General features: G+C 38.4%; 2 protein-coding genes across 3 annotated transcripts; both read left to right on the forward strand.

Moving 5' to 3' along the window:
• On the forward strand, positions 1-18,072 carry LOC103706798 (elongator complex protein 2). 2 transcript variants are annotated; one of them, XM_039131467.1, is made up of 10 exons: positions 1-248; positions 354-441; positions 4,301-4,386; positions 8,523-8,676; positions 9,557-9,726; positions 9,820-10,491; positions 10,697-11,018; positions 12,397-12,614; positions 15,373-15,550; positions 17,222-18,072. In XM_039131467.1, the coding sequence occupies exons 1-10, from the start codon at positions 99-101 to the stop codon at positions 17,713-17,715; spliced, it is 2,532 nt and encodes an 843-aa protein (XP_038987395.1). In that variant the 5' UTR covers positions 1-98; the 3' UTR covers positions 17,716-18,072. The 2 variants fall into 2 exon arrangements, with proteins under 2 accessions (XP_038987395.1, XP_038987396.1); XM_039131468.1 differs by lacking the exons at positions 1-248; positions 354-441; positions 4,301-4,386 and adding an exon at positions 6,696-8,194.
• Positions 18,073-19,487: 1,415 nt separating this feature from the next.
• LOC103706797 (cell number regulator 10-like) lies at positions 19,488-22,002 on the forward strand. The gene is made up of 4 exons (XM_008791032.4): positions 19,488-19,762; positions 19,872-19,943; positions 21,048-21,260; positions 21,808-22,002. The coding sequence occupies exons 1-4, from the start codon at positions 19,582-19,584 to the stop codon at positions 21,882-21,884; spliced, it is 543 nt and encodes a 180-aa protein (XP_008789254.1). The 5' UTR covers positions 19,488-19,581; the 3' UTR covers positions 21,885-22,002.
• Positions 22,003-23,397: the final 1,395 nt, after the last annotated feature.

The following is a 23,397-nucleotide window of genomic DNA, read 5'->3' on the forward strand; positions in this document are numbered from 1 at the left end:
TATTTACTCCTCCTCTCCGCCGCCGCCGCCGCCGCCCCTCCTCACCTCCGCCTCCTCCAGTCGCCGTTCGGGTCCTCTCTCTCTCTCTCTCTCTCGCCATGGCTCCTTCCGCGGGAGACGGATACGTGGAGGTGGAGCGGGTTTTCATCGGCGCAGGTTGCAATAGAATCGTGAACAACGTTTCTTGGGGCCCTTCGGGCATGGCCGCCTTCGGCGCTCAGAACGCAGTCGCCATCTTCTGCCCCAAGGTTTTCTTTCTTGTCTTCTTTAAGCGCTCTCATTTTCTCACTTAGTATAGATTTCTAGTACTTTTCCGAATCCTGAGCGTGGTTTTTTGTTGTGTTCTGGTGCAGAGTGCTCAGATTTTGACTACGCTTCCCGGGCACAAGGCCGTGGTCAATTGCACGCAGTGGCTTCCAAGCAGTAAAGATGCATCCAAAGGTGCCGCCTTTCTTCGTCTCATAATTTTGGGTTTATTTTTTCGGTATATAAGATCAGTATATGGTTGTAGTCGCTGTAGCATTCGAAACATAACACTGCGGCGACGCTCATGTTAATTAGGTAAGAATTTGAAGTATTATGCCTGATTTTTAGCAAGGAGGACTGATAAAAGTATTGTATTTTCCCCCTTAACCGTGCCATTAGTATTATCAGGTTTAATTGCTTTTGATTTTTTCTTTGTTGAGTTTGAGAGAATTAGTAAAGGTGTCAGCTTTTTGCTCGCAACCTGATAGATTGGATTTTTTTGGTATTGACTTTTTGGTCTTATTCTTTGATGGATCTCAGTAGAATGTGTAAGGGAAACAACTTTTTGCTTTTTGAACCTAATGCTCTAATGCTTTGGTGATTGACTACCGCATAGAAGGGAAAAGGAGGCTAAATTAATAGGTTTTGAATTTTAATAGCCTCTTCGGAACTTTTGCTAGGATGGAAAGACTAAGGGAGTTTGTGGAGATTTGAGGACACATGGTCAGCAGAAGTTTTCCGTTAGTTTCTATATATTATCTTAAGTTTGAGGGAGCTGTCATAATTTGAAGAAGAAGGTTTAGAACTCACTCATTGAGGGGCTGAAACCCTCAACACCTTTAAAGGCCTTTATGTCATTCAGAAATGAGAAACCACTCACTAAAATTGTATCCAAAAGCTGATAAGAAATCGAGATTTATGAAATCCAGCCCATTGTATTTGTTGAATATATGTATGTTACATTCATGAGCTTTGGAACAACATTTAGGCCCTTTTTGGAAGTTCAACACCTTGCCCGTTGGGTATTATCTGCAGAGCTGCAGACGGCTGAAAAAATGAGGTGGCATGGTGGCAAGATTGAAGGTAGGTGCAAGGTCAATGAATTCCACAATTCTGAAATTTTAGGGATTTGAGCCACCATTTTAATGCTTCACCTTATTTACAGATTCGAGAACTAAGTAATTAGGGGCTCAAGGCACCAAGCTTTCTTGGAGGGTGGCGCTTGTGCAAGACCCAATATATAAATATCTATGTATTTCCATACCAATGCCTTACGTATTTGTATAAATGTTTGTATATATCTACATGTATGTATATGTGTGTCTTTTTTGGTATAGTGTATATATATGTATCTAGATTTTCATGCATGTCATATATGTTATATATCTATACATACATGTATGTAACATATATGCGTTCATGTGTGTGTAACGTGTATGTGTGCATGTATTTATTTACCTATAAGTACATGTGCGTTATACATGTGTATGTATGTACACACATATAAATATGTATATATGTAAAATACATGTTTATATCTTTAATGATTTGTCACAAGGTCCGCCGTACCAGTACCGGTCGGTGTACCGGTGGCGGCCCGGACCGGTACAAAACCGGTCCCATACCGGTCCGTACCGGTGGCGTACCGGTCCCGTACCGGTCCGTATCGGTCCCGTACCGGTCCGAACCGGTCCCGTACCGGTTCTTCAACAATAAACTACTGGTACCGGATTCCACGCTGATCCGGTACCGGCCGGTACGGACCGGTGCGGCAGACCATGATTTGTTATCTTTTTTTTTTTGAAGGGAGTTTCTTTAATGAATTCAAGATGTGCGAACATTTTTGAGAATAAAATGAACATAAACAAACACAGCACAATGACACACATACAAATACGTTCAAGCACCTAAATAATTTCAGCTACGTCCAAAGAAAATTATACAAACACACATTAGAATTCCCAAAATACACAACAAACTTGTAGCCACCCATGGTCACATTATCATGCAACACACAGTCACGTTTTTTTTGTCTATTGTGCACTTTTTAAGTGCGTTGATGGAGTTGCCTTGCCTTTGGGTAGATGAAATATTGGGTTTGTGCCTAGGCGTGCCTTGAGCCTTAGGCTTGCCTTGAACAACACTGTTTCAAGATTAATAAATTCGAAGACTCCTCTACTTTCTATAACTCTACTTAAGTATCATTACTTGGCAACTCCTACTGAATAGGATATCTCCAACAGGGTCATTTACCTAGTCTAACTCGTTAAGCATCACTATTCAGTACTCAGATTTATGCAATTTCCAGATTAATGGAAACAAACAGCAGGGCAGACACTAATAGACTGGAAAGAGGGTTAAATAGAGTAGATCACAGACAAAAAAATCAGAGGAGGAAGAATGTCTAGACCTTGGCTTCTTTTTTTTTTTTTAAACCCCTCTGTTCTCAGATTTATTTAGTCTCTTCTTCCAAAATAATCAAAGAGCCATCTAACCAACTGGTTAGATCTGCCATTTATATCTTGAAAACCAGCCCCTTTGTTTCCCACTTGAGTCCCTTTTGAAGTCCATGATGATAGGAATAACCCCACATCCAAGGTTCGCCGTACCGGTACCGAACCCCGTACCGGTGCCGCACTAGTATAGATGTACCGAGTGTCGGTACGGTACAGTATGCGGTACGCCAAGCGTACCGACATTGGTGTACCGATACCGGTACCCATCGATACGGGTACGGTACGCTCGGTACCGACCGGTACCGACCGGTACAGCAAACCTTGCCCACATCTTTGGTTGCCCAACCTGGTCCCTATGGGACATGCTGAACTTTTGGAAGAAGATACTAAATAAAGAAAAGAAAGCGATGCAATCTTTCCAAAAATATTCCTGAAGTACATTTAAGATTTTTCTAAATGGCATTGGCAGAAATCTTCAAACACAATGAGTGATTTGTGCCATATTTGATCCTAATGTGCACCATTAGGCCTCCATAGCCTGGATATGAACCAGCGTCCTGCCATGGTTTTCTGGTTGCTCATTTGGACCATATATAGGATGGAACAATGAGCTAATGGTCTCTTTCTTGCTCCACATGCTTTCGCAAGCGACTGCAACCTTCTTTGACAACTTACTCCTTTCACTAGTTGCATCAGCCTTTGTTCTTCATGAGTCAGTCCTTATTGATGACATTAGGAAGGCGTCACATCTCTGATATTGTTGGTATTAGTTGCTGGCAGTGTATTATATCATGTGTTACGTATCTCGTCTATAGAGTTTAGAGGTGTGCCATCATTTGATTATGTGCCGACAAAGTCTAATTTTCTGCAGACTTTATTCTGTAAGTACGAGTAGAAATGCTCGGTTGAAGCAGGTCCTTTCTAATTTTTCTTACAACTCACTTCCATGCTTTTCATCTTTCCAACCTTTTCACATAAATTCCTGTTCCCACTTCCCTCCTCCTTTTGGGGCCCCTGGTCTGCATCATGCATGACTTTATCATCCCAATTGGGACCTAACCCATTGTAAGCCTTTATCTTCATTAGTGTGTCCTGTTGCAATATTTTCACAATTGAAGATGATTCAGCTGACTGATTATGGGGTACAATAAATTTGTACCACAGAGCTGTATCACTGATAAAATGTTAGTAAAAATGACATGATATTTTTTTCCAGAAGAAGGATAAATTATCATCACGAGTAGTGTTACTAATTTATCTGTGAAGTCTATACATATCAGTTAATAATTTATCTGTATTTGTCTAAATGTCATGCTTAGTTAGTATTCAATCTGGTGTAATGATTTAACTGAGAAAATTCTTCTTCAACACAAGTTTTAACTGCTCATTTGTTGTATTAAAATTGTGTATGTGATGTATGCTATTTTGAAGTCCTGATTGATCTGGTAAATGCCTATTTGTATAGATTCCTTCGGTTTTAATGAATCATCCCACCTTGAAAAAAGAGTAAATATATGGAGAAAATTGTACAATAGTCATCATTGGTGTCGTTCTCATGACCCAGGCATACTAACTTATCTCTTATATGTATATAACAGTTAAAGATTTAGAGATGCATTATCTGCTCTCAGGAAGTGCTGATGGTGCTATCATGGTGTGGGAGGTACACCTCAAGCAAAGAGAGGTACAAATTTGAGTTTTTTTTTGTTACAATTGGACAATAATTCTAATTTCTGGAAGGTATTTTTTTGTCATTCTTGATGAATATGATATGTTGTATGTTCTTTTGTTTTTTCCATTTTTGTTTTTGATTGTTTCCTTTAAATCAAGAAATAAGAGGCCTATTTATTGACCATATTTGCGTAATTGAACTCTTCATCTGTCAATATGGAAGCCATCATTTTGCTTGAGTCCTTCAAAGGTAATAATAATTCTAGTTGCAAGACATGTGAAATTCTCTGTGAAGAAAAATCTGGAAATTAGATCACATTAACATGAGCAAAGAAAAACAATAAGCTACATTTCCAAATTCTGTTTTTTCTGAGAGGTGGAGACGAACATTGTAGACTTTTAACTGTTCGTAACATCTAATACTCAGTATGTGTATCAATGCATAAAATTTGGCAACTAGTGTGTGTTGTTTGGGTTCTTAATGTGATAAAGCAGTAGTCTGATGATGTAAGATAAAAATCTCATGGATTTTATTGTTGCAAAAAAGTAAATAGAAAAAGCTCTGCAAATTTATGCGATAATAGCTGGTTAAAGTATATTAATGTTGTGTATGGGCTCGGTTATCGAACGTTGGTGAATGAAGAACTGATTGCATTTGCAATGTAATCTTGAAAGAAATCTATCAAAATGAGCTTTCTGAGATTCAGTATAACTATGTATCTAGAATCATTAAAAAAAATGTAAAAGTTTTAAGAATAGATATTTCTGCATGAGATTTAGAATCCTTAGACAGGATCATCAAGAAAAATAAATGAAAGATCTGTTATTTCACTCTCATAGGGCAAAAAAGAACTCTCCTCTTTCTTTCTCTAGTAAATTTTATTCATACATCCCTAAGTGATGATAGGCTGTTGTTGAGGTTTCTTTTGAGGGATATTTTAGATCAGATCTGAATTATTTTTAGTTGTAGATCACTTCAATAGTCTGCCAAAAGATACAGGAATATTGCAGTAGAAGAGAGGAGAAAGAGGAAGAAGATGGAGAGACAAAGATTTAAAGGTGAATAAAAAGGGCACCTGTTGTTAAAAGAAGAAGAAGAAGAAAAGCTTTATTGTCTATTCTTAATCCTCAACCCTCATGCATGTAGTAAACTTATGATTTCCTCTTTAATGACAGGCCCTCACAAACTTTTCATATGGAGAACAAAATACCCATCTGAGTGGCTTTTTTGAGGGGAATAGGAGATTGAAGGACTTGGGTATTGAGGGGTTAAAAAGTTGTTTGTGGCACATAACTTAAGCTATGGCTACATAAGCACGCATCTAAACCTGCACATGCATCTTAGATCGTCTAATCTTCACCATGACACAAAAAAAGAAGAAGAAACACAATGATTTAAATGAAAACAAAATAATGGCTTGTGGGCTCTCTGAAATTGTTTGTGTCATCTGCTTTTCTTGTGCATCCTGTTGAACTTGTTCCAACCTACACACTGACCCAAAATTCCCTCTCCATGATAAAGTGCAGCCTTTCTAGATAAGCATGTCAATTTCCTCTCTCTTTTTCTCCCTTTTTTTTTGGTAGTTAAAAAGAAGAAGCTGCTGCGGCAGCTTCTTGTTGGTGGAAGAAATCATTGGTGGGATGAACTGTTAAGATTTGCTTGTGAAAACAAGTTTTACATGCTGGCTGGCATCATGCCAAAGAGTTTTATTTTGTAATCATGGCTACTGCAATGGCATGTGTGCAGCTGAAATGTGTACTGCTTAACCCCATTAGGTATCCTCATTGAAAACTGAACCATAGATTGAAATTTGATCATTCATCACATGTAGTCATTATACCATGCCTTCTAGAATGGTTAACCCTTGCATGTCATCCTCATATTCAATTTCTTGACTAATTTGGTGCAGACCTTGGTTCTATCTTTTGGCAAACTATTGATTTGTTATTTCACTCTCATTGCCAAAAGATTGGTTCCACATCCAGCCAGCCAATCTGCTGGTTGGTTCCCCTCTCTGATATTGTGTACAGCGGCAATTCATTTTTCTGCATTTTTTCTGGTTGCTTTCCTTGTACATCATGAAAATTAGACTAGCCGTCATCCCATGAATATGGAGAAGGGATATCTGATTTACCTTGTTCTAGTAGCTTCAGGATTTCCATAATTTCATCAAATGGTTACTTAGGTTATTCACATGCAAAGTAGTTGCTCCTAAGTCATAACAAGCATTTTACATCACCAATATGTCACCAACATCTGTTGGAGGTCGCTGATTGAATGATCAACAGGCTCAAGGTGAAGCCTCCTGGGGCGCTTTGTGCAAGTCCCCACATTGTTTGATGTTGAAGATTCCTTCTTAGGATATGAAGCTCTATATAATGCCATCTGCTGCAACCCTAATTGATGATAGGGCTCATATCAAAATTTCTTCTTCTTTATTAAAATTTCATATTCAATATGAATTAATTTCAGCTGCAAGTTGCAGTTATGTTCTATCTAAATTCTAAAGAGAGAGGGTTATCGTAATAGAAGATGGAGGAAAGAGGACAAGGATGGAGAGTCGAAATTTAGAGGGGAAGAAGTGGGTACCTATGGTTTGAAAAAGAAGAGAAGCTTAAGTTTTATTCTTAACTTCATGCTCAGAATAGCAAAAATTCCCTTTTTGATAGCACACTGTAACAAAATCTGATTCAAAGAGAACAAATATATCTCTTTTAGTGGCTGGCAAGGAGAGAGGATGTGGTTGTGGACTGTGGAGGTGCTTATGGATGCCTCTCTTATAGGTCCCAACAACCTTACTAGTTGCTATATGCCTATATGGCCACAAGCCCCATATGGATCTTAGCTTGAAAAGCCCTACAAACACACACTCTTGTTTTTTTTTTTGGGCTGTGAAAAAGCTTTACGAAGTGTTAAAATAAAAGTAAAATATCTAATGTAAACTATAAATAATTAAAAAACAGTAAAGAGGCTTCTCGAATTCATGTGCATGATTTTCTTCTTCTTCTCTTCTGTTCTTTTTTTTTTGGGGTACAATATTGTTGAAACACTGAAAGGGAAACAACTGATCTGTTCATTTTGTTTTAAGAAACACAATTATGCAAATTTTCCTTCTCTTTTATTCAGATTTCTTGATTAGAAATGGTATGGACTCCACAAATTTGATCGCATCAGCTAGTAGAAAAAACTGGTGGAAGAACTTTCTTATAGTAGGAGATATGCTTATAAAAGGGGCTGTTTTCTTCTTCAGTCAATGTACTACCATGCAAGCTAATGCCGTATCTTTTTCTCCTTGCAGCTGAAGGAGCACTTTTTCCCTTCAAAGTTTTGCATTAACTTAGAAATTTCTATAGCACTACTAGGGTTCTTAAACTCATAATGTTTTTGATCATTGTTTATTCCAGATTTATTATCTCATATAAACTTAAATGCTCTTTCAATTGTTAGCTCATGGGACCTGCACAGTAAATAGCTTATCTTGAATTGTCTGGATTCATGGTTCTTTTGTTTATAGCACTACGAGGGTTCTTAAACTCATAATGTTTTTGACCATTGTTTATTCCAGATTTACTATCTCATAAAAACTTCAATGCTCTCTCATTTGTTAGCTCATGGGACCTGCACAGTAAATAGCTTATCTTGAATTGTCTGGATTCATGGTTCTTTTGAAATATGCTCTTATTTTGTTTCTCCAATATTTCCTTTCTTTTTCATTTTTCCTTCTGTATTCTGTGACCATATTGAGCAATGTGTGAGAGCCTGGTAGAACACACTATGGAAGGAACATCATCTGCCCTCCACATCAGCTTCTCTGTGAAAGGCATATACCTCTCACTTTAGTTTTCTTTTACTACTAGCTGGGTGACAGTTTAAACTTCTTGACCCAGGCCATTATTTTTCCACAGTATATACTAGATATTCTATTAGTTCTGCTCTTTTTAGACATTCATTTCAATAACTTGCTATCAGATCATATTTTTAATATTCAATTTTTAATCAATATATACTGATTAAAATGATAACTTCATCAGACTTTTCCAGCTTCTCAGATTTTCATTTAGATGCCATCATGCTCAACTTTATCATTATATGTAAATACACACATCATGGTTAACATTTTGTTGCAATGGTTATGGCATATTTAACAGTGGAGACGTGTTTTGCAAGTTCCAGAAATGCATAAGAAGGGTGTTACATGTCTTACTGGCATGATGATTTCTCATACTGTTGCTATATTTGCTTCCACCTCTTCGGATGGTATTGTTCTTGTGTGGAAAATGGTTCTTCCGTCTACTGCAGGGGGTAAGTTGATTTACAAAATGAATTTAAATTTTTTGTATGGTTTATAATAATCCTGTTTACGGGCTGAGTGGCCTGCCCGGCTTGCTCAAATCTCAAGTCTTTTGGGCGGGCTTGGGCCTGAAAAATTACGCTTGTTTGTTAAACGGGCCGGACTTGGGCTTGGGGTTTAAAGCCTGGCCTAGCTCAAAATTTTCTAACTGTCGATTTTGTTGATATAAACTTTATGGGAAAAGATCTAGAATTTTAGAGTACCTTATTTTAGTTATTGAGTATAGAAATTGCTGTTGGCAATATTTAACTATTCATATTTACCATTTGTTAAAACATTTTAAAGGTTTTGAAGCAATTTTTTAGAAGTTGGTAAAAATGGTTAGGAAGCGCGATGCCCGGCTTGGAGCCCAGAGCCCAAGTAAGGGCTGGGCTTGGGATTGGACAGTAGGCTCGAAGGCTGGGCCAGGTCAGCCCCGGGCCTAAGTACATTGTGTTAACCTTTGGGGAAAGCCCAACCTGAACCCAACCTAGCCTGACGCATCAACAACCCTAGTTTATAATTTCCACAATAAACTTGTATGCTTAACTATAGTAATTAAACATGATAAGTGCTATCACTTGTAAGTACTGCTTAGATGTGTGTGAAGGTCTATTACTTACATTTGACAGCGAAAATAATTGCCTAGATTATTTGGCTAGCTGCCATCAATGCTGCCTGACTTGTGATTTGCTATCCACTCTTTAAGTGTTTGCTAAGATGATGATTCACATAATGTACTCTTCCAAATTTTCTGTCTTGCTGTAAAATACTGGAAGTAATATAGTGTGTATGTGAATACACCATATCCTGGAGTCTTATTGAGCACTATATTTATTTTGTTTGTGACAGTTGACTGTAAAGTTTCTTGCCTGGAGTCTCTTTCTGTGGGTTCAAAACCTATGGTTGCATTGTCGTTAGCAGAACTACCAGGAAATACTGGGACCACAGAGGATTTGGTTTTGGCAATGGGAGGGTTAGACCAGAAGGTTCATCTTTACTGCAGTGATCAGACTGGGAAGGTTTGGAAAGTTGTGAACTTGGTTTTTCTTTTTGCATTCCCCTGTCTTCATAACTTCTTAATGTGATAACTAATAAGAGTTTTACACATCCAGTTTGTTCGTGCTTGTGAACTGAAAGGACACACAGACTGGATCAGAAGTTTGGACTTTTCATCACCTGTTTGTTTAGGGAGTGAAAATAAAAACCTTTTCCTTGTAAGTTCATCTCAGGACAGAAGCATACGCATATGGAAGATGGTGTCTCATGTTTCTTCTGCTAATTCTGAGCTGCCATCCAAGAGAGAAGATATCGGCTTGACATCATATATTGAAGGTCCTATATTTGTTATTGGTTCTACCTGCTATCAGGTTTCCCTTGAGTCTCTGCTTATTGGTCATGAAGATTGGGTGTATTCAGTTGAATGGCAACCTCCTTTGATGCTAAATGGGAGTGAGTATCGTCAGCCCATGAGCATTTTATCTGCATCTATGGACAAAACAATGATGATATGGAGACCTGAACGAACCACTGGTATCTGGATAAATGCGGTGACTGTTGGTGAATTAAGTCACTCTGCCTTGGGTTTTTATGGTGGCCATTGGGCCCCTGATGGTGAATCAATTCTTGCTCATGGTTATGGTGGATCTTTTCACATGTGGAGAAATATTGGCATGGATGCTGAAAATTGGCAACCACAGAAAGTTCCCTCTGGCCATTTTGCTTCTGTGTCTGATGTTGCATGGGCCAGATCTGGTGAATATCTACTGTCTGTTAGCTATGACCAGGTAAGATTTTCATTTCTAGTCTTTTAGCTTTCTTACTTATCCTTCTTCTTCTTCTTCTATGACCATTTTTGGCATCTACTCTCTTGACGATATGAATGCCATGTTAAGGTAATTCTGTCCGCGGTCCATTTTTCAAAAAATGTATTTTTAAAATTTTAAATTTAAAATCCTTGTCTTGATTTTTAGGAATATGATAAATTTGCAGACTACTCGTATTTTTGCACCATGGAGAAATGAAATATGGCTTGGGAATAAGGCTTCTTGGCATGAAATTGCCCGTCCACAAGTTCATGGACACGATATTAACTGTGTGGCCATTATACAAGGGACTGGAAACCACCGATTTGTTTGTGGTGCTGATGAAAAAGTTGCTAGAGTATTTGAAGCTCCTTTATCATTTTTGCAAACCCTTAACCATGCAAATTTCCAAAAGTCTAGCTGCATCAATGATTTTCCGGAAGGTGTACAGATCTTGGGTGCAAACATGTCTGCTCTTGGACTATCACAAAAGCCTATTTATGCCCATGGTAAGGTTTCTCTCTTCGCCTCAGTTCATAGATGCAATGAAAATGCTTTGGAAGTAGAACTGGACCAGCTCATGGAATTATCCAATCCGTGCCCAATCCCGCGTTCCTTGGTTCATTCTGGTCTAAATTGAGATCCATTTGAGAAAATGGTCAGGCATATTGACACAAGAATTGGCCTGAACTAATTCTGTTATATAATTTTAAAATCTAACTCAGTTGTTAAATGGGTCTAGCTTATGGTCTGCTGAACCGGTACCAATAGGCATGCCGGTGGCCTACTGGACCAGTTTGGTACTGGTTCGGACGGGTGCTAAACTGGTCTGCGCTGCCCACAGCACGTGTGGGCGCGGTGCCTTGCGGTTTCCAGGGCGGGCGCGCAGTTTCTAGTAGGCATGCGTACCGTGCGTACCGGTACGAACCGGTCCAGTTCCAACCGGTACGCCTCCGTACTTGTCGGTTCTGGTCCTTCTAGGACCGGAACCATTTTCCACCGCCATAATGTACCGGTCAGAAGTCGGACCGGTAGTACGGTATGTGCTGAACCAGCCGGTACGGGCTGGTTCAACATACCATGGTCTAGCTTATGATGAAATTTTAGAGCTGATTAATAATGTCAGACCTGAAGTGCATAGATCTTCACTTGACTATTCATTTGCAGATTGCTGCTCATCTCTTAGTAAGAGATTTTCATTATTTGCAAGAATGAACAAGAGCTTAAAATGTGTCAAATTGTGCGTTGTTCAAACTGCTTGCTTGAAGAACATTCTAGTTAATCTCTTTGGGATTCTATCATATAACATGGCCATTGGGGACTTGGATACCTTCATAGACATGAGCATGGAATACAATGAATTTCTAAGAAGGTTGAAATGCTACTACTCTAATGAATAACTAATGAGGTTTAATTTATTAATTTTATATATCTTGATACCTTATACTAGCTACATTCGCGAGGTTTGCGACTCAGGCTGTGCAAGTGATGTATCCAGACTGTGTAACATTGGCTCCATATTAAACCATTAAGTAACCCAAATGGTATTAGAGTTGAGCCCTATAATATAAAATACTATAAGACAAAAAGGAAAAAAAAAGGTCAAGTAATTAACAACTCAAGTAATTAAGTAATTAATTACTAAAATTAATTACTAATGCGCCAACTTGGTGTCCAACTTCTTATCAGCAAAGGATCTAACAGATATATACTTGAAACCTTTTCTGCACTCACTCGTCAATGCTTATAAAGTTTTCAGCAAGGATTTTAGGTGTAATATGCTAAGGTTTTTTTCCTCCTAGCTAGTTTGGACCTTTTTTTTTTTTGTTGGATGTTATTGCATGTTTACTACATTTGACATCTTTCTCGTTATTTTAATACGTGCAGCTGACAGTGAAGCCCCCAGCAGGCTCCATAATGATATGCCAGACTCTCTGGAGACAATTCCTGATGCAGTGCCTACTGTTTTGACTGAGCCTCCTGTCGAGGAAAAACTAGCATGGCATACATTGTGGCCTGAATCCCATAAGCTTTATGGCCATGGGAATGAGCTATTATCTCTATGTTGTGACCATGAGGGGAAGCTTGTCGCTTCGTCATGCAAGGTATAACTGGGAATTGATATGCTTCCCAATCATTATGTCAAAAAGTCTTTCAACACTGTCATTTTTCACTGCTATCTTCACTTTGTTAGCACCTACATTTCTAGGGGGATCATTAAGTAATTTGCTAATCGGTAGCTATTATTAGGTGTTTAAAATTTTTTATGTTGTTATTTAGGGTTCGCTGATAAGTGATTAGTGATTAAAGTAAGCATACCTGACCAATACTGCTGTAAAATTTGTGATATTTTGGCGCTGGTTATCTAAAAAGAGAAATGTATAAAATTGGACAGCAGAAGCATCATGCGGTTGGCTAGTTGAAAATAGTACAGCCCAAGGTCCACCGTACCGGGTCCGGTAGGCGTACCGGTTGCCTACCGGACCGGTACGGGCCGGTTCATACCGTGCTCCGGGCGGTACGAACCGGGAAGCTCTTCCCCGCCAGAACCGGGGAAGAAGAAGAGAACCAGAGAGAGCGCGGGGAAGAGAGGGAGAGAGCCCACCTTCGGCCGCCATCGGAGAGCCGCGGAGGGGCGTCGGAGGCCGGTGGGGGGCGGCGGAGGCCGGCGGGGGGCGGCGGAGCCCGCGGCCGTGTCACTGTTTCGAAAGAAACAGGGGACGCGGCCGCGTTTTTTAATATGGGGATTTTAAGTGAAGTCGGCAAATCGGTTGCCGACTTCACTTAAAAATTCCCAAATTTTTAAGTGAAGTCGGCCGCGGCCGCGGCCTCCGCAGCGCCCCCGCGGGCTCCCCCGTCCCCCGCCGGCCTCCGCCGCCCCCCACCGGCCTCCGACGCCCCTCCGCGGCTCTCCGATGGCGGCCGAAGGTGGGCTCCCTCCCTCTCTTCCCCGCGCTCCCTCTTTTTCTCCTCGTCTTCTTCGTCTCCGGCAAGGAACCGGCCTGTACCGGTACGGGCCGGTTCGGCATACGCTGGTACAGCCAATCCTAAGTTCAGATTTTTTTTTTTTTTAATGGTTAAGTCTTGATATCTCTTTAAATGATTGCTATTCAAAGTTCTATCATGGATATCATATAAGGGGGAACTGGGCATTTCATTGGTGGGAGTGGGAAAAATAATTCCTGATGCTTTTTAATGGAAAATCTGAAAGGAGAGAAATATCAGAACTTCTAGGGACAACCTAAACAATTGGAACAAGATATCGATGAGATGAATAATGTTAGTGGTCGCTAGGGCATGGGCCTTTAGGAATTTAAACAATTAACTTGGTAAACAAAATTAAATATTGTTTACCTTGATGAGGAAATCCAAGATAGATGCATTGTGATTTGGCTGCTAAAATATCACTTGTTCTGATATCGACTAGTTTTATGATATAATTTCAGTTTCATGATTACTTACATTTTCTCTGTGGTGCTGGTGATAAAATTGATGTCCTCTGCTCTCCTGTCTTATTGTACTGTTGTAAATTTTATGCTCCACCCTTCCTAAATGATAGGGATTTGATAATAATTAGGCAATATAATTAGATAGTTCATAACAATATTTTGTTTATGTTAAAATCGAACTTATTGTGCCATTATGTTTGACAAAGATGGAGGTGCATTGAGAGCTAAAATTATCTTTGTATAGTTAATTTTTTCATCAGCACATTTTAGCTTCTCCTTTGGTCATGTTGCATGGTAGGAGAACCTACATTGCATCATTTGCCCATTTCGGTCCATCCTAGCCATCCTTGATCAGAATAGTGAGAGTTTACTTTTCCACATAGGAGCATATTTGATAGACTTAGAGACCTTTTTCACTTTTTGTAATATAACATTGTTTCAACAGGTAAAAATGCTGAATCACCTCTACTTGTTGATTAGACTGTCATTCTTGACAAGACTGACAAAGCCTAAATGGTCAATTCAACTTGTATTAACTTGCTTCAATTATTCCTTTGTGTTTAACTTTACTCTTTGGCTTATTTGTGTTTAAATGTGGTTCTATTTTATTAATCTTACTTTTGCCGGCTTCTCCTCTTCATCTAGACTCAACCTAGGTCTGTGGTAACCTTGGTTTGTTGTTCTGAAATTATATAAGCTCAAACTAGTCAGACAAGAAATTATATCTCCTATAACTATCTCCCCACTTGTCTTCTCACAAATTTCTTTCTAGGTTTTGAGGAAGGTTGTCTTCTTGTCCAAACTTCATAGGTGTCAGGTTGAAATTCAATCATAAAACATTCTCAGCCTTTGATGGATTGTTCATTCATCCTAATAGCTGACTTGGTCAAATTAAACTTTATATCTGGCTTGAGAGTTACACTACCAATAACCAAGTCTCAAGCTGGAAGTCAACATATTTTGTCCAACAACTATGTGCAGTGATGGTGCTACAATCTTGTTATTCTTCCATGTATACATGTGATGGGGCTACAGTCTTGTTATTCTTCCATGTATACTTTTCATTATACTTCAAGATATGAAAATTTGTGTTAGGCCATTATAGTGTTCCCAGAGATTGGCTGGATAGAAAGCATTTTTATCCAGTTTGCTATTGCATGGCATCTCTTATTGCTTTGGGGCAGACATGAAGCTTCAGCACCTCTGTTAAGATCTGACTCTCGAGTTTTCATGTGATTTTCTACTCAAACTTGATAGCATCTTATATTTCCTGATAACAAGTGACTAATGAATACTTAGGATTGTTGTATAAATGACAGCAACATTCAATCAAGTATCAGGAATATGTCTGCATTTTGAGTTGTCCTAACATTTCTATCCAGATTTACTATATTTTTGTTGATCCATCTTGCAGTCACAGTCAGCAACAGTTGCAGAAATATGGCTATGGCTGGTCGGATCATGGAAGGCAGTTGGTCGCTTGCAATCTCACAGCCTAACAGTCACACAGATGGAGTTTTCTCATGATGACTCTTTTCTCCTGTCTGTTTCAAGGGATCGACAGTTCTCAGTCTTCTCGATCAAGAAATCTGGTGTGTAGATTTGTTCATAGACCAGCAAGTAAAATTTTTAGTTGTTAATGATGCATGACTATCTTATAATTACATTTAAATACCTCAATGATGATGGAGAACATAATAGGCAAAATAATCAAGTAATATTCGCAACCAAATAAACGTATAGGAAGAAAAGTGATCCTTGGAAACCTTTTAGATTATTTTGCTTTTAAATTTTGGCTTTCTTCAGGCATAATCATCAATTTCTGTAGGTAATGTGAATATTCGTCCTTAATGCATGACAAATGCTCTTGATAATACTGTGTAGTATTTGGTTCTCTGATCTTATCACCTCTGCAGGTTAGCACTTTTCCACCTAAAGCAATCATTTTTTTAATAATAAAAAATGGCTGTCCTGGCCTCCTAGGAACCTGCCTAAGTACTCACTTTGATGTTTTCCATCATATATATCTGTGAAGGATGAGATCAATTTATGTATTAACGATGAATGTTGGTATGTTGGTATTTCCCTTTAACTTGTTCATCTTATCAGATTAGTGATGTTTCATTTTCGGATTTTAACGTTTTCTTTTTAGATTTCTCCTTATGATTATTATTTGTTGGATTTATCATTTTTAGGCGACCCTGACCTTTACGCTGCCAGCCTAGGCACTTGTCTAGTGCCTAACTAAGCATCTCATAGTCACCTGTCTGCTACCTGCAGCTTTTCAGAAGTTAGAAAATATTGAAAGCAATCTGTACAGGTTGGACCATTTAAGCTGTGTTTTAATTGGATCCATTCATGACATAGCCATGTATTACATGAGTAGAAAATCATCGTTTTTATTGACAAGTCTGTTGATAAGAATTTTGCCCTTTTATTGCTTGTGCTGTTCATCTGATGGGGTCTTGGCAGTTGTAGAATAGCAGTTATCCTTGTTGCATTGTTTCATCATACAATTAAGGCTTAGTGATCAGGAAACATGTTTTCCACAAAATTGTTCCCATCAAATGTGTTGAAGAATCAGTTCTGATGCAGTTTCCAACATGAAATCTTGACCAGGAACCAAGGGAATCCAGGGGGAAAATCTTGTGTTTTTTTATAGCAATTCTAAAGAAACCAGTTGAAAACCCACCGCAGGCTAGTTTATTAGTGAATTGCTTATGGTCTCTATAATTTCATTTTCCAGTCTAATCTGATTGAAATGAGTACATGATAGATGTTTTTCATGACATCTATTTATTCACTTATATGATTCATGATTCATTGTTTGACATTTCAGTTTATACATACATATTATTTGTATGGTTTCGTTACCATCCTTTGTTATAATATGAGGAGAGGATTCTAGCTGTCAATGTAACATGATCAAACTCATTTTATGAGATCATTTTTCTCATTGTCTCTATACCAACTTTCCATACCAAACAAATATGATTAAGCCTGTAAATATACCAATCATGTCATTTCCTCACTTGAGATGATCTTCTTGCAATATCATATGGCTCGTCTATACATCTGGGAAAGGTTTAATTTATTGGAAAGTGATTAGTTGCAGTTTTACTTCTTCAAATGTCCTCTGCCATTCGCTCTCTATTGGATTTATTGCATCTGTGTTCACAGTGCAAACACTCACACAAAAGAAATAAAAAAGGAAAAAACAGAAGAAAGAAGAGAAAAGGTTCTGACCTTGTTTATGACTTCAGGGGAAGGAGCAAGCCATCAACTGATCGCCAAGCATGAGGCACACAAGAGAATCATATGGGCATGCTCATGGAACCCCTTTGGCCATGAATTTGCAACAGGGTCAAGGGACAAGACCGTCAAGATTTGGGCTATTGAGAATGGGTCTTCTGTCAAGCAGCTTATGACCTTGCCTCAGTTCCGAGACAGCGTTACAGCCTTATCTTGGGTTGGCCGTGACCCTGCCTGCAATGCTGGGCTTCTTGCTGTGGGGATGGACAATGGGCTTATAGAACTCTGGAGTCTCTCTGGTGGTAGACCTGCTACTGCTTGTGGCTCGGAGCTCTTACCATTTAGCGCTGTCCTTGCAGTTCGGTTTGATCCTTTCTTGTGCCACATTTCAACGGTGCGCCGCTTAGCATGGAGGAACTTCGACGATAGTGATTCAAGGGCGTTGCAGCTAGCTTCTTGTGGTGCAGATCACTGTGTTAGGGTGTTTGAGGTGCATTGCCGTTGAAGATACTTGTTAGATGGCCCATGTTATATTTGATCAAACAACGGATGATGAAGCTATCTTGAGAAAAGTTGGATTCGATCTTTAACAAAAAATGTTGTCACCAGTTGTCTGGATGGTTTAGGGCATCGACATTTTATCAGAGGGAGAGTAGAGGGAAAAGGTTTTATATTAATATATGTATATTTCTAAAAATTATTTTGGCACTATGTATCATATACACTGTCACTAATTCTAACTATCCAATTCGTCGTCCAAAGGAGTAGGCATGCTTATGCTGTAATTATGTTGGTAACTATTCGAGCCAATTAACACTCAAATAGCTGTTTAAAGTGTTATCAGCCATGAAACTGTTCTAGATGCTCTTGCATTCTTCTGCTGCTTATTTTCATTTGCTGCTTAAATTTTTTCTATCATTTTGCATGGACAGAAGGAGCTGCGTACGGAAAGTAAATAACACGTTTGCTGCGGTGTGGACTCCACTGGCTTTGCTGACCTATATACACAATGATGCCACCAATTTTTGGAGCAGGCTCTTGCTCTTTGCAATTTGAGTAGGGAGATGCTAATTTAGTGGCCAAGTTACCTCTTGAGGGCCGAACCACCTTAATGCTGTTTTTATAGATTCTGGATGTGGATCTGATGCTGTTTTTATAGATGCTGTTCTCATTCCTACCTTGGTCCAATGGTGTATTATCTGCATCCCAAGGCCCTCCTATAAAGAATATAAAAAAAGGAAAACTCAAGTCCAAATCATCTCAGAAACTTTATAAAACCCCTCCTGTCTGCCATATTTTTTCCAGAAAAGAAATAGCTAGGCATCATCATGTACATACATCACTACAGGTAAATGGAGACATTCCATGAGGATCACAGGGGGCAGGTGGAACACCAACATAGGAACTTCTATCCTGGAATCATATAAACAAAAGCAATACATAATTTTAAGGTCTTTGTTGATGTATTTTGACAGTACAATATGGTGCTTTGATTTGATCTATAATCTGGAAACATCCAAATTAGTAGTCTGTGTACCTCATTGAAATCTATGGTTTGAATCTTTCAACTTATAATCTACAACATTATTCCCAATTATGTATCTATAGATTTTCTCTTGGTTTTCTTAATCCTTTTCTGGTACTGGTACACAGTATGTACCCATAGTTAATAAGTATAAAATGATGCTGACATTGTAGATAACCTGATGTCAACATTGACTTCTGTATGGAAAACATTTGCTGCTGCTGTAAGCCATTGAAAATTCCAACCTAGTTTCTCCAGTCATCCAAGCAACCATGGGGATGGATACAAAATTAAGCCAAGTCCCTCCGATTCTTAGTTGCAGCTTTCATCCTGGGGTAGCAATTTTGTGCCAAAAAAAATACTAAAGATTAGACCTTTTCCATAACTGCATAATAGCCTTTTAATTTTTTTTTAATATAGTATAGAGTATTATCTTACACTCAAATAAGAAAATGAGTGGTTAGTTACATGTCATATTAGAAAACAAAGTTTGGCAATTGAAATGTTCAAAGTTCAAAAAATTGCACCCTGTCAATATCCCAACCATTTGTACTCTTCTCAGCTGGAACCTGTTGATGTAGTCCAATCTACTATGCATATTAGCAGCCCAAAAAGAAAGGAGTCTACATAAGTTTTGCAAGCCTTATAGTTTTCAACACGTTATTAGGTAAAGGAGAAGGAAAAAATGAAAAAAAAAAGCATTCTTTACATCTTATAAATAGGTAGGCATTCCTACTACTCAAACCAATCTCAAGAAAGTTCTCTATTGCTTTGCTTCTTGTTCACATTTCGCCATCAACAGGAAGGCTTTCTTTCTCTTTGATCCATCTCTAATTCACTTCCTCCATGTATCCACCAAAGCCAGATTACTACTCATCGCCGCAGCCGGGGGCAGCCATGCCGCCTCCGCCGATGGCTGCTGCTGCAAACCAGTACTACCCGTCGGCTCCGAATGCATTTGCAGTGACTCAGGGGCCTCAGCCATGGTCTACCGGACTCTGCGATTGCACCGATAACTGCGGCAACTGTAGGTTTTCTGTAATCTTTTTATCTAATTATCTCTATGGACATACAACTTCTGGTTTCAGTATCAAGGACTGATGAATTCTCTGTAAATTTTATCTGTTCTCTTGAAGGCTGCATGACTTGCTTCTGCCCGTGCGTCACGTTTGGCCGGATTGCAGAGATTGTGGACCAAGGAGCAACTTGTAAGTCCTCTTGTTCATGGCATATGTGTGCTATTTTTGAGACATGCATGCTTGTTAAATAATGGATTCTGAAACTTTAGCTACCATTTAGTTTTATTCTGCTATGGTAGCTAAGATCAGGACACATACGAGCCAATTATTTTGTGAGACAACAGGTGTACAGTATTTAAGTTAGCAGCTCAAATATTATATAATGGATTGCTAGGCCCAGCACAAGCAAAGCTTTAATAAGGTTCATTACAGGTATTAAATCCAAGAATATTGATAAACCTGGGCAATTAATTGCTGAGATCTAGTGCAGAAGCTAACCAACTTATTTGTATCAAAGATCTCAAGTCCACCATATTTATGGCGAAAAAAAAAAGATCAATTGAATCTGATCAAGGAAAGAAATCATAATTTTTTTTCCATTTTATTCTCTAAATTTGAATGAAAGGGCAATTAAAGTGTCGGAAACTTCTATTTGTCCTTGTCTATTTATCCTTTGAAAAGCCTTTTGTCTTTTCTGCATTCATCAAAGGATAATACATACAAGTACTCGATAAGATTTGGACAGTTCAATAATTTGAATGAGTAATGTGTAAACCTTGTCGGCCAGGACATTAACCTATGACAGATTCTGCTGACCATATAAATCTTCAAAATCATGTTTTTTTCTACATTTCTCCAAGAATAATACATACAAGTACTTGATAAGATTTGGACAGTTCAATAATTGAGCAATGTGCAAACCTTGTCGGCCAAGACATTAACCTATGATGGATTCTGTTGACCATATAAATCTTCAAAATCATGCAGCCAAATATCAGGTATTACAAAAGCATATTCAAGAGATTATCAAAAAAATATTCTTGAAATCTATTGTTGTATATTTTCATCCTTGTATCTATTATTACCGTAACTCCGTAAGCAATTATATATACAAAAATGCTATTTAACAATATACAAACCTCCTCATCGATCATACGTAGTAGGTTGAGAGAGGATTTTTTTTTCATAATTTTCCTTTGTATAGATTCAAGAACAAACTGAGATAAAATTTAGTGTTAGAATTTGGTTTAGTTTCTTGTGATGGGGCTAATTGTCTTGGTGTCATGGGTGCAGCATGTGGAACGAGCGGGGCACTGTACGCATTGCTTGAGTACTTCACATGCTGTCATTGGATATATTCGTGCATCTACCGGTCCAAGATGAGGACAGAGCTCAACCTTGCCGAGAGGCCATGCAACGACTGCCTTGTCCACTGCTGCTGTGAAGCTTGTGCTCTTTGCCAGGAATACCGAGAGCTCCAATACCGTGGCTTCGACATGGCCATAGGTATTTCACCTTTGCTAATTTCCATGTACCTATATATGTATATATTTTTTCGACAAAATATCTTTTAGGAAAAATATATCACTACAGGCATTGCTGATGCTTTTTAATGTATATACCGATATGAAAAAGCATCCGTAATTTTATTCCCGATGCTTTCTAAAGCACCACAAAAGCGTCGGTGCCTTTTGAAAGCGTTGCTAATCACTTATGCTTTTAAAAAGCATCGACGATGAAGCATCTTATATCAGCAATGCTTATTTGTGTCTTTAACTAATGACGCTTTAAAACTCTGTGTATATTTATATACACCAAACATATACATAATAAAAATTATATAATAACCCATGTTACAATCAAACATGTGTGTGTGTGTGTATATATATATAAAGTTATAAACGTTTGCTCAAAGGGATGCTGTGCAACAAACGAATTTCCTACCTCTTTATTTTACTCTAAAGCATTTGTTTTCTATTTCAGATATCCAGTGTTATTTTTTTTTTTTTATAAAAAAGTAAGGAATTCTTATGGGTTGGAATTTTTGTGATAGGGTGGCACGCCAACATGGAAAGACGAGCACAGGGAATGGCTGTACCACCGGTCATGCAAGGCGGCATGATGCGTTGAAGGGTCTTCGATCACACGGTCGTGGCGTGCAGAGCTTGTGATTCGCATGATAATATGCCATTTGATTGCTTACGTGCATGGCGTACGTGCATGCCATGTTACCAAACTCAGAACTTCTGTTGATATGCTGAAGCCATCGAGATATGGTTTGTTGCTGTGGTTGTTTTTTTTTTTTTTTTCTCACTTGAAATAAGAGGATGTGATTCATCATTACATATATATTTAAAATACATTGATTCTTTTTCCCCTTGGGTTAGAAGTTGTGTTGAAGATATGTATTGATGAAGCTGAGAGCTTGAAATATTTTTGTTTTTTTTTTGGTACATCGGCATCTCACACTAAACGAAGATAGGTACAGCCAAAAAAAACAAACAAAAAAAAAAGCGGTTAAGGAACATCCGTCTGGTTCCTCCAGATAAAATCTCCGGTGTGTTATGCCGCGTACGATGCCATCCAGTCAGCAGCTGAGTTGGCCTCCCAATATACATGCATAGCTCTAAAGTATCTACAGTCCTCTGCCATTCGCCAAATATCACAGAGGAGGGAGTGTCCACCTATCCGTCAAAATATTCTTGTTAAAGACCTATGTTGAAGTTAAATAGGTGGTTGGATCTTCATTTTGTTGAAGACAACCCTTGTATTCTTGGCCTTCAATCCGAAAGCTATCCTTGAGTCCCATTATAGGCTACAATCTTAAACAGAAAAGCTCCATCCTTTATCCAATGTGATACAATATGGAGCAGTATAATATTAATGTGATGTGTTGACATATCAGCTATCATCATACAAGCCTTTGAATTCGCTTTTGAGCTTTCTTCAGAATTAGGCTAACCATTTTCGGTCATCCAAGTCCTTATACAGAGAAAATCAACAAAATAAGTAGCTTAATATTGCTCATAAATTCGCTCTGAAAGCAGATACCTGCTCATGGATTTTGCCTAGGATCATCGCCAAACCATTGGAGATGCAAATACTTTTCAAGTTTCCATTTAAAATTGAGTTTTTTGAGTTTATTTGTTGGACTTATATAAGACCATTAATCAAATGGTGTTCCAGCCCTAAATTCTTAGGCTTGGAGATGCAAATACTTTTCAAGTTTCCATTTAAAATTGAGTTTTTTGAGTTTATTTGTTGGACTTATATAAGACCATTAATCAAATGGTGTTCCAGCCCTAAATTCTTAGGCTACTGTATTACTTGGTAATAGACATGAATCCATTCATTATGAGTAAGGTGCAAGTGAGAGGACTAGACTGAAAACAACCCACTTAAAAAAAATTTTCTCACCTCAACTAAAAATTTAGAATTCCGAGTGCATCTTGTTGTCATTGCCCTTCAAGAGGAATGGAGAAATTAGGTATTTATAAAGATTTAGTATTAAATTAGGTATTTATTATTTTAAAATATTCTTTTATTTATCAACCACGTTTACAGCTATACTGCCTCGACGCATATCCCTCTCTCCCTATCGATTTTTTTGAAAAGAATCTGTCACTGCTCAAGTTTCTTATTC

This window comes from Phoenix dactylifera, chromosome 11 (genome assembly GCF_009389715.1).
Source record: "Phoenix dactylifera cultivar Barhee BC4 chromosome 11, palm_55x_up_171113_PBpolish2nd_filt_p, whole genome shotgun sequence".
NCBI classification, from domain to species: Eukaryota; Viridiplantae; Streptophyta; class Magnoliopsida; order Arecales; family Arecaceae; genus Phoenix; species Phoenix dactylifera.